Here is a 12,398-nt window from a genome sequence, read left to right as displayed (position 1 = left end):
GTGGGCCGTTTATATGGATACACCGTAATAACATGGGAATGGTTGGTGATATTAAAGTCCTGTTTGTGGCACATTAGTATATGTGAGGGGGCAAATTCCTCAAGATAGGTGGTGACCATGGTGGCCATTTAGAAGTCGGCCATCTTGGATGCAACTTTTGGTTTTTCAATAGGAAGAGGGCCATGTGACACATCAAACTTATTGGTAATGTCTCAAGAAAAATAATGGTGTGCTTGGTTTCAATGTAACTTTATTCTTCCATGCTGTCAGGGACCAAGCAGTAAAGCATAAAGGACACAGGTGGTTTTAATTCAAAAAACGGGTTTTATTGACCCAAAAATATGAAAATATATTTAACAAAGCCAAAACTTAAACAGGCCGACCAATAAAAGAGGTCAACTCAATAGACTAAACTCAAGATAATAATTAACAGAACCTCAAACAAACATATGACAAACTGACCTCCTGAAATGACACACAGGGGAACTTAAATACTGGTTTAGCTAAACCAAATGACACACACGGGGGAAAACAAGATGGCTGCCATATAACCAACTAATACAAAACATTTAAACAAACATGAAACACTCCCCAGGCAATGAAGCATGTGGTGCAATCCAATTAGGCTGTCAGTAGTACTTCAGGTCTCCCAGCCCTTTGCCACACCTTTTGCCAGACAGGAGGAGACACCAACCCCCAGGTAACTCAAACAAAGAAAGATATATTAATATAACATAAAACAGAACTTTGACCTTGCAAGGTTAATATGTGTGCACGCCATATAAACATTGGAAGGTGTGATGGAAAAATGAATACATTTAATAAAGAAACGATATTGAACAATAAATAGAATATTTTAAAGTAGTGACTGTAAATTAAACTAAAGTGAATCAACGGGTGGTGAGGTGTGGAGCTTACCATGTGTGGCATGCCATCACACATGCGTTATTTACAAGTTTCTCTTTGTTTACAGCCATTGACATGTTGAAGAGGTTAACACGTGAGGAGCGGATCGAAATTGTGTTGATATCTGGTGAACGCAGTAACCGGGTCATTGCAGCAGATTTCAATGCAAGACACCCTACGAGACCACCCATCTCCCATGCTACAGTTAGCAAACTGCTTGCTAAGTTTCGTGAAACTGGTTCAGTGTTGGATTTGCCAAAATGTGGACGCAAGAAAACTGTCACTAATGAAGAAACATCAGTGGCTGTCCCAGCTTCATTCAGCAAGAGCCCACAGCGTAGCACTCGCCGCATGTCAGTGGAGAGTGGCATTAGTCGAACATCCCTTCGGTCCCTTAGCTACTCACAAATGGCACCCTTACAAACTCCAGCTACTGCAGCATCTCAACGAGGATGACCCAGATCGGCGCACAGAATTTGCAGAATGGGCAAAACAAAAATTGGAACAGGACCCTCAGTTCATGCAGAAGATTTTGTTCAGTGATGAGGCAAACTTTTATGTGAATGGTGAAGTTAACAAACAAAACCACCGCTATTGGTCTGACACTAACCCACATTGGATGGATCCCTCCAAGACTGTTGGAACAACAAAAGTGATGGTTTGGTGTGGTATATGGGGTACAATGATAGTGGGTCCATTCTTCATCAATGGAAACCTCAAGGCCACTGGATATTTAAAAATTGCTACATGATGATGTGTTTCCCTCTTTATGCACTGAAGCTGGCACGTTCCCTGAGTTTTTCCAGCAAGATGGTGCACCACCACATTATGGGTGCCAGGTCCGAGCATTCCTAGATGAACAGTTTCCTGGAAAGTGGATTGGTCGTCGTGGGCCAGTTGAATGGCCCCCAAGGTCTCCCAATCTGACCCCCTTAGACTTTTATCTTTGGGGTCATCTGAAGGCAATCGTCTATGGTGTGAAGATACGAGATGTGCGGCACCTGAAACTACAGATACTGGATGCCTGTGCTGGCATTTCTCCTGCGGTGTTGCTATCAGTGTGTGAAGAGTGGGAGAAGAGGGTTGTATTGACAATCCAACACAATGGGCAGCACATTGAACACATCTTATAAGTGGTCAGAAACTTGTAAATAACTCATGAAAGAATAAAGTTACGTTGAAACCAAGCACACCATTGTTTTTCTTGTGACATTACCAATAAGTTTGATGTGTCACATGGCCCTCTTCCTATTGAAAAAACAAAAGTTGTATCCAAGATGACCGACTTCTAAATGGCCACCATGGTCACCACCCATCTTGAGGAGTTTGCCCCCTCACATATACTAATGTGCCACAAACAGGACTTTAATATCACCAACCATTCCCATGTTATTACGGTGTATCCATATAAATGGCCCACCCTGTATATTGTGTGTGCAGGAGATCAGATGGGAGGGAACCAAAGCCAGGAGCATCAGTGGTGCATCTTACCATGGTATAGAAAGGAACTGAAATAGAATAGATCATGAATAGATCAACAGAAAAGATCATGAGCTTGAAGCTGGGAATCAAAGTGCTGATATTGAATGTTGTTAGTATGCATGCCCCACAGGTTGGACGTTCAGAAAAATTAGAGGAATTGGAGAAGATTTAAATGGACATGTAGGTGAAGGGAACAGGCGTAGATGAGGATGTGTTGGGTAGGTATGGTGTTAAAGAAAGATGTGCAAAAGGGCTGATGGTATTATAGCAGGTATCACAACAGACTTGTAAACCTTCTCTTTCACTCTATCCTTCTGTCACGAATCACCCGTAGCACTTTAGCACTTCCACCCACTCCTGCACTCTCTTCTCCACCTATCCAATAAAGCCTTGATTGATTGGTTGATTGATTGATTGATTGATTGATTGATTGACAAGAGAGGTGGAGAAGAGAGTGCAGGAGTGGGTGGAAGTGCTAAAGTGCTACGGGTGATTCGTGACAGAAGGATAGAGTGAAAGAGAAGGTTTACAAGTCTGTTGTGATACCTGCTATAATGTATGGCTTCAGGACAGTGGCACTAAAGAATAACAGGAGGCAGAGCTGGAGATGTTGAGATTTTCATTGGACGGACAAGATTAGAAAAGAGTACATCAGTGGGACAGCTGAGATTGAGTGGTTTGGAGACACAGTTAGAGAGGCAAGGTTAGGTGTATATGCGTTGAAAGATGAATAGAAAGGATGTTGGATGGGTAGCTGCCCGACATGAGGAAAAAATGTGGAAATAAATTCACGAATGTCATGGAGTCTAGTGTAGTGACAGGTTGGTATGAAAGAGGAGGCTGCTAAGGATATAGCAAAATGGAGGTAGATGGGCTGCTGTGGTGACCCCAAATATGAGGAGCCTAAAGAAGAAGAAAAAAAAAAAGGTGTTAAATCACATATAAAATGTGAACTTCCAGAAGCGAGGGGTGAATTCTTTTATATTCAGGCACAATAATTTGTGTGACAGGCAATCATTTCTAAATAACGTTTTATTGTAATGTTTCACACTAAAATGTTGTATCGACATGCCTTTGACTTATATTTTATTGTATATATTGATCTGTGAGAAGCAGATTTTCCTTGGATGACATCCTGCAACTGAAAAACCTTTCTGTTTCTCAAGGCCTGTCTGATAAATAATAGCCCACAATGACAATATTGCTTCTCATACAAAGTGACATTGAGGGTTCCTTTCACAATCTTTTTTTCTCTTTGTGGTTTTCACCTTCCATCAGCCTTCCATCAGTTTTAACAAAACTTAACAGAACAGAACATGCTAATAAAAACACACATTACTGTAACTATGAGTAAACACTACTACAAAGCAAAGCAAACACACTCAACAAAAAAGGCACTACTGAGAACAACAAAGGAATCATTTCAGTTGATGACTCAGTCCAGTTCAATTCAATTCAGTTTCTAATCATTCTAATCTAAATCTAAATAATTCTAAATAATTCTAATTACAACAACAGGCACCTTGAGGTGCTTTCTATTGTAAAGGAAGACCCCACAATAATACAGAGAAAACCCCAACAATTAGATGATGTCCCTGTGACCAAGCACTTGGCAACAGTGGGAAGGAAAAACTGCCTTTTAACAGGAAGAAAACTTCCAGGAGGGAGCAGCAGCCATCTACCGCAGCCGGTTGGGGTATTCAGCATATTTTAAGAGGTTCTTACATATTCATTAAACTGAAAACAGAGAAGGTCACCGACTATGATTAGGTTCAATGTGACGATGATTTCCTGTTTAACTGGTTGAGAGAGGAACAAAGGAGAATGCGATACATGCGATACTGCACACAGGGTAACATGATTAACAGTCAAATTTTTGTTTTTTGTTTTTCACCAAAAAATTCAGTTTGTTTTTCTCGAGGCAGTTCAAAGTGGATTTATACAATAATACAAGCAGTTAAGTAGGTTACTATTCACCTACCACCCTGCTACTCCACCCCCAGCCTTTGTTACAGTAATACCATACAGAGAGAGATTGTGATGCAGGACTGAACAGGACTTCATTGCTGGGACTTGTGTTGTTGTGCACCACAGAGCAGCAGCTGTGTGAAGGTGAGATGAGGAGAGACAAATGAATCCGAATACACACACACACATACACACACAAAGAAAACCCACTGATGGATGAAATGAGAGAAGGACCTGGGAGTGTCACTGAATGGATTAAAGACGAAGGGCGCAGGCAACGAATGTCCATGCAGGGCAGTGAACCAAACTCCTCCACTTTCTTGTTGATTTCTTGTGCCTTCCACCACCATATGCTGATCTCCTCAGCTTCTCCTCCATTACGTTAACAGAAATACAACGTATTCTTCTAAGGATCAGCTCGTATGACCCTTCCTTTAATAATAAATGACTTTGTAGCCATATCATGTATTTAATTTGAATGGAAGAACACATTATTCTCCACATGAGATTGTCAAAAGCAGTTGGAAAACCTTAAAACTGTGCAGGGCAGTAGGGAAGATCTTGGGCTCAAAGCAAGCACATAAACATTAATTCCACTAAAATATTGATGCAACTCTTGCATTACTCACTGCAATAATCGATATTGTTAAGATGGCAATGGCTTAGATGATTATGTCAAAGGTGTTGCGTATGCTGACAAAACCCACAGGGAGTTATGTAAAGCTGTTTCCTTCAGCTCTAAGGAATATTTTAGCACCTTTTAAGTCACTGTTTTGGTTTCTTAGCTTGTCACTAACAAGTGTTTCAGCAAAACAAAGCAGAAAAACCCTGCAGTTCACTTCATTAGGCATTAAATGGTTAAAACTGCTTCCCCAGGATGGCAAAGCTGAGGTACGAGCCAGAGAAATTTTGTTTACATTTTGAAAGTGGCCAAATACATGTTCATGCTCTCTCTGGGAAGTTCCAGGTCAACAAATCTGTTAATCACGAATTGTTTTTTGACAATTAGCCACCGTTTAAATCCTAACATGTTTACCTTTGATTTATATTACCCGAGAACAGCAGAGCACATCCCAATATTTTTGCACAGTTTCTGTGCCTCTTGAGCTACCTGATAACTGAAGGAACCTAATCATACTTCCGTGTCAGTGTTAATGGGTGGCTCAGCTGGTGAGGTGACACAGGGAAAGTCTTTATGTCATTAAAACTACTCGCATTACATGAAGTTCATGTGTAGAACAGACAAGAACACAATAACAGTAACTTTCATAGTTTTTTGTATGTAAGTGAGGGATGTAGCAGAGTGGTGGATCTGACTGACAAATCAAGGTACACGGCGTGCTAATATAGTAGCGACTTGTCAACAGCAAGGCAAGAATACTTTGGGGCCTTTCTTGTCACTAACAAAACACCTGATGAGTTTATGGGCTTGGTTGCAACCAACTTGATCTTTATTATGGTCCTTCTGAGCTGATAGACAAGCAATATTAAGGCTGTTCTCCCAGAGTCTTCTATGAAGAAGCAGTCAGAAAATTGTTATCATGGATTATCCTGACCACCCTGCACAACACTTAGTGGGTGGGCAGCAGAGAAGCATCTGTAACAGACTGATTAACTCCACTCCAAGGACAGATACAGGGAATCTTTATAGCACACGCTGTGACTTTCTATGATACAATAAAACACAGAGAATTATCTACCAGATATATAATATCAATAATATATTGTACAATAACATATTGTGTAATATATTATTGATATTATTTCTATGTATTACTATTTGTATTGCTATTTTTTACTTAGTTTATTTTGTTTTTAATATAACAAATTATCATTAGTGTCATTATTATTCAGAGGTGGGACCAAGTCATTGTTTTGCAAGTCTCAAGTAAGTCTCAAGTCTTTATCCTCAAGTCTCAAGTCAAGTCTCAAGTAATGTCAGGCAAGTCAGAGTCGAGTCTCAAGTCACTGGTGTAAAAGTCCGAGTCAAGTCACAAGTCTGAAACTTTGAATTTCAAGTCCTTTCGAGTCTTTAAAAAAACAAAACGAAAAAATAATGTTGCAGTTATGCTAAATGTAAATATTAGACCATGTAATTTTAAAATCTGTGTTTTTCTCAACACATGACAAAATAGTGAACTTAGAAAATATACACAAATTGTGAAATTGCACCTCTTTAAAATGCAGCTCAATTAAACCTAGCTCCAAGAATAATTTTCACCGACAGTTCTGAGATAAGCTGCATGTTATTCTTGGATGCGGTTGTAGGACCAGCTTTAAAATCGCATGACAAAAATATCATACACATTTAAAAAAACTGTATCACCAACGTAGCCTGGACAACATTTGCTAGTTAGATGAAGTCAGCTATCTCATCTTAGCATATTTATATGCATATTTATAATCATACGGCTCTTGGAGTGAGTGCATACACTCATGAAGTTTAGTAACTTCAGGTCACTGCAACAAGCCCAGGTACAGTTTACCGACGGATGGGTGCAGGACCTTGAAATGCACCGTGTAGAACGAAAGACCATCGTACGTATCATAAGTTTACCAGTCTCACAAATCGTCGTCATAAATACACATTCATTAACCGTTTATTAATAGGACCTTTGAGCTCAACGGTAATTAATTAGCAGTGGAAATAATTTCTGGTTCATTACAGAAATGTAGCAGTGACAATAATATTGTATGCTGTAATCGTACTGGGCAATTAGTGATACAAACCTGTTTTATCCTGTGAATAAAAGTATATGTTTTTGTCAATGTACCATAATAACAGAAGCGAAACGCAATATTGTGTCAGGACAATTCACTATTTATGCACAATAAATAAAGGAGCATAGCGCGACAATTTCTGTTCAGCGCCAGACTTGCTTGTAACCTATATCACCAATTATGTTATGAAAATGACGCATTAACTACAACAGCAGACTGACCTTCGTGTAAATGCTTGGAGCAGACTAACCTGTGAGCTGGAGTGTTCTGGGACGTTATATTTGGTCTTTGAATGGCTGCAATCCAGGCCATCCGTCGCGTCTTTGTTACTTCAGAAACATGGCTCGAACAATTTCTCTTCAACGACGTAATCCGATAACAACCGATCTCTTTACCCGTCGGCTTCCCGTGGCTGTCATGCGACCGGCTATTGCAGTTAATAATACAACAGCTTCTTGACATTTTTGTGTTTCTTTTTATCGCTGTGTAACTGATTTCAATTAAAAGCCTGCGTGCGCTAGTACCGCTTGCCACGAGTTCCCAGAATCCTTTGCGGTTTTACCCCTGAATGACGTCACATTTTCAATCTCTATATAATATGCATGTTAAATTTTATATTTGGGGTAAAATATCAAGTCTTTTCAAGTAAACCGGTTCAAGTCCAATTCAAGTCCCAAGTCATTGGTGTAAAAGTCCAAGTCAAGTCACAAGTCTTAGAACATTTTTTCAAGTCAAGTCTAAAGTCATAAAATTAATGACTCGAGTCTGACTCGAGTCCAAGTCATGTGACTCGAGTCCACACCTCTGTTATTATTAGTATAATATGCTGGACAGAGTGCAGCTTTAAGGTGCTTTTGCAGTGGCTTCAGTTTTCAGACTTTGATGGTAAAGCCATCTTTTATATACAGTCTATGAGGGTTGCACTGCCCCCAGGTGGCTAAAATGTAATGTAGGCTTGAAATCTTTGTTTAGCAACAAAGCAGAAAACATAAGTTTTTGGTAGGTTTATTTCCAGCAACCATGGTTGAAACTTCCTGGTCAGTGCTGCAATATAAAAGAAGGACTGTAAGGAAAAAAAACTGGAGTAAAAAAAAAAAGGATGTTTAATTAATTATTTATTATTGTTTAATTTCAAAAATATGTTTGATCAAAAGGTTCAGACTACACTCATTTGAAACAGCAGTTAAGAATCTCATCACATCTTCCATTTAGCAGCTTTTTCTGCAGATTTTCTTGTAGAGAGTGATGGTAATCACAGTGTGGTTTTGCTAATAGCTGATGACTACAGTTTCTGCTTTCCTGCTGCTCCAGAGAGTGACAGTGAGTAGTGACCTCAGCAGAATGTGGCCAATTCTTGAACCGATAACAAGTCATCTGATATAATGACAGGCCCATTTGATGAATGGGTCTGTTTTTAGGCAGGCAGACGTCCGCTGGGGAGCTGGCCTTGGGCAAATACAAAATCCCAGAGGTTACAAAGGCAGATGGATGGACTGCAGTTCTCTGTCACTTTTATGGCTTAACTACTTGTCCCTGGATTAATAAATCTAGATTCATGACTGACAGCTCCAGGCTCACACCACCAGGTACTGCCACCTTTGTGCAACCTTGGTTTAATCAGAACCTCTTCATGACTCCACATCTGCTAAATACATGACATAAAAATAAGGGCAATTTATACTTAACTACTTTGCTCTTTTGCCACATACTGGCTCTCTAAACCTCATGAAGCATAAAGGACAGGGATGGTTTGCAGAGACACATTCGCATCAAATTGATTTTATTCCGTGGTTTTAGATCACTCTGTGCAAACCACCAGCTCATTGAAAAGTAATAAATTCTGATGAGACAGGGCTGTTCCCATATGAAGCGGGGAGCCAGCCACAAATTTAAATCAACTTCTCCCCCAGCACATTTTTTTATTCTCTGTCTGGCTGTGACTGGTGGAGATGAATTTCCAGCACTCTTAGAAAATAACAACACCTTAAAGTCATTGTCGTCCCAGCCTCGGCTATTTAAATAATCAAACATCTACCCTCAGCCATCTGAGAGATGAAACGCATCCTGTGCTACCTTGGTGCCCCTGTCGGTGCAATAATCAAAAAGAAGATAAAGAAAATTTGTGTTTTCTTTCAAGTTTGAGAAAAATGCAAAAAGAAATGTGTCTACCTGTATTGTGAAATGAAACAAAGCAAACAGTGAGGGTGTGTGTGGGAGGAAGGAGATCCAGATTGTTTCTCACAGATGATAATGGTGGTGCTGCTGATGATGCTAATGATCTAAGGGGTGAAGAGTCTTCGCTGGGGAAAAAATAATAGCCTTGGTCATTTACTCAAATGTTTAAAATGACATATTTATCCAGCAGGTGACCTCTGTTTTGTTACTAGCAGCAGCAGCAGTTGCATAATGTTCTTAAATGGTCATTAAACCCCCAATTAGAAATGTATGTTTAATGGTAAGAGAGCCTTAAAAATAAATTCTCCTCTTCATGAATTGATTAGCAGAGGATGAGCGCTGGGCGAGAAAGTAAAACTTTTAATTTCCACTGTGGCTGTTGACAATCACGACACAAAACACTTTTCTTGGCCTACTTTCCAACTTAGGTATGAAAAATCATTGGATTTGTCTGCATTATTCTCACCTTAAAGTGACTCTGTATTGTACTGTAATTTCGCTTTAGGTATCACCATCTTTCGGGTTAGGCTTGTGATCGTGAGTGAGTGGATGAAAAATTTATTTCAGTCAGGACTACAGCAGTCAAAAGATTTTTATTTTCATCTTCAGCAATTTACATTTGTTCACATTTGCTCTTTCTGGGACCTCTCTGTCCTTCTCTGTGCATACACGCAAAGCGAGCTCAAAGAGAACAGAGCAGCCATCAGATAATGACGCTGATGAGGTCAGAAGCACCGTGGAATGAAGCAGCTGTGGTGGAGGTGGGTTGCAAAGCAGCTTGCAGATGTGCAGCAGCTGTATGCAGGCTAAAGCAGCATAAATACCATGCCTGATATGACTTATGCTAATTGGATTTAAAGATGAATAGCAGCTCAGCCACCGGCTTATGTGTGCTGGCACTGAGATCACCTGTTCTGCCTAAATTGATGCTACACACAAATAGCAAAGACGATTTCAATCAAACTCATTGTTTGGTCATTAAATGGCATCTAAAACCCTCTACCTCAGCACCTTCCGTGTCATCACAGATACCTTGACTTTAAGTACACACAGCCTGAAACATCTTGTTGTGTCCAAGGCTGAAGTCTTTGTTTGAGCTGGGAGTTAGTTAGGGTAAGGACTGGGTCGCCAAAGAAAGAATTAGTTTGTGTAACATGTTGTCTGTCCACATTGGGAAATAAACTGACTCATAGCTGTTCTGGAAAGTGACGAGTTCAGCAGTTCACTTCCTCACCATCACACAGCTGTTCATTTAGTTTGTCATGTGGGTATGTTATATTGTCATTTTGGAAACGTTAGAGAAATTGGCTCAGTGTGTGCGTGCTTGTGTGACAAAGTGGGTATATTGACAGATAGAGACTATTACAGAATGGACAGAAGCATCCCATCCTCCTTGTAGGAAACATGATGAATGAGATGGCAGTTCTTTACTGAGCTGACACCTGCTCATTGCTTAGGAAGCATAATATGGACAGACGACAGATTGTTAGACGGATGATAAAGGCTCCCACTAATACACATTACTCTGTAGATCAACTATTTGAAGCAAAGTGAAATTGCTGGCTTTGCGATTGTTAGGCTTCATGAACCTGAACAAAGTGGGTCTGCACCAACACTGTCTTTTCATCCAAATTTAGGTCATTTTCAGGCAGTAATATAAATACGTCCACTATCTATCCAAACAATCAATGCAGCTGAGAAAGTGCTATGCCTGTGGATGCCCATCTTTACAGTCGTCCTCCTGATTGTTTTTTGTTTTTGTTTTTTTTGGCCAGTTGTGTGCACAAAACCATCTGATCCTTTTGTTTTGTTTTTTAATCTGAGATGTCACATACAAGATTGCCCTTATTTACAGTATCATGGAAGTAGACTACAGTAATTACAGTGGGAAGCAGGGGGCCATGACATCTTACTGAACCACTTCAACTGTGGAGGTCCTGAAACCATTCACTAAATTCCTCCCATCAAAAACTAACAGCTCATATGCACTCATGGACTGAACAGCAGCAGTGAACAGGAGATGTAGCACACTTGTTGCAGACAAAAATTCTATATCTGTTATACAGACATGTTCAGTGGTTTCTTTTAAAGAAATCTCCTCACACCATGAAATCACTTTTTAAGGATCTTTTTCTGAACCTTAAAGAAGCTCCAGGATCCTACACAGCTTCCCTGCCTCTCCAGGACGAGCCCACAGTCTCTCCCACTCTCCTTCTCATGAGAAAACATCAAATGCTGAAAAATGATAAAATAAGAAGGCAATTGGAATTCACTATCTCTTAAAACTTGACAGCCGTAAATCCCCAGAGGATATGCGCTCCCTTTCAACAACAAGCCCTTGTGGTGGTCGGATTAGATCCAGTCAACTGTTTAATTCACTAAATTTACTGCGCTGAGCTTCTCCTTGCCAAACCCGGAAAAACAGGTCAGATCAGTTAAAGCTTTCGCAGGGCAGACACGAAATATTTCTTCATTTTAAAATCATTTGTACCTTAATGACTCGAAAAAATAATCAAGAAATTAAATCCAAATAAACAAACTGTAATGTGTTTTATGAGTTATTATAGTTATTTATAATAGCCTTTTCAGGGTTTTTTTGTGAATTAACAATCTGCAGAATATATGAGAACAAAGACGAAGAAGACTTTTTCTTTCTTTTTTGCCAGCTGGCAGGTTAATTAGCGGGCGTGTTTACAACCGTCCAAACATATTATTCTCATTCATTACAGCTGAGTGAGTCCAGGTGGAATAGTAAACCACAGGGATGACTTTCAAGAAAACACCCCACTCTACATCTCTCCTAAACAGTGCCAGAGGCGCGCGGAGCCGCTCACCTGCACCTGTCCCACAAGAGCCGAGCAGCAACGAGGCGATCAGCGCGATAATCCCAGCAAGTCTTTTATTCCCTCGAGGCATGTTGAAGGGACGGGATACTGTGGGGTATAATCCCGCCTGTCTGAGGGTAGTAGTCCGTCCGTCCTCCACCTCCTCCCCTTCTTCTGCTTTCCTGTTCGCTTCTCCCCTCTGCTCTCCTCCAGCTGCGCTGCGCCGCACCGAGTAGCCTCGCTGTCACAGTGTACAGAGGCAGGCCGGTGCCCAGCGGAGGGAGGAAGAGGATGCTCACACGCCGCTTGTACTCCGCCAAG

At 40.5% G+C, this 12,398-nt stretch overlaps 1 protein-coding gene across 1 annotated transcript in view; it reads right to left on the bottom strand.

Moving 5' to 3' along the window:
- Positions 1-12,168, bottom strand: part of LOC146614619 (contactin-associated protein-like 4) — a 111,834-nt gene extending 99,666 nt beyond the window's left edge. The window contains exon 1 of the mRNA XM_085376543.1: positions 12,087-12,168. Coding sequence (XP_085232669.1) covers positions 12,087-12,168 — 82 coding nt within the window. The remainder of the gene's footprint in view (positions 1-12,086) is intronic.
- Positions 12,169-12,398: the final 230 nt, after the last annotated feature.

The sequence above is a fragment of the Diplotaxodon limnothrissa genome, linkage group LG17, assembly GCF_057381915.1.
Source record: "Diplotaxodon limnothrissa isolate DT_005_m linkage group LG17, D_limnothrissa_male_GT1.1, whole genome shotgun sequence".
Classification (NCBI taxonomy): Eukaryota; Metazoa; Chordata; class Actinopteri; order Cichliformes; family Cichlidae; genus Diplotaxodon; species Diplotaxodon limnothrissa.
Note: the sequence above shows the minus strand (reverse complement) of the source record. Positions and strands in the feature narration are given on the sequence as shown.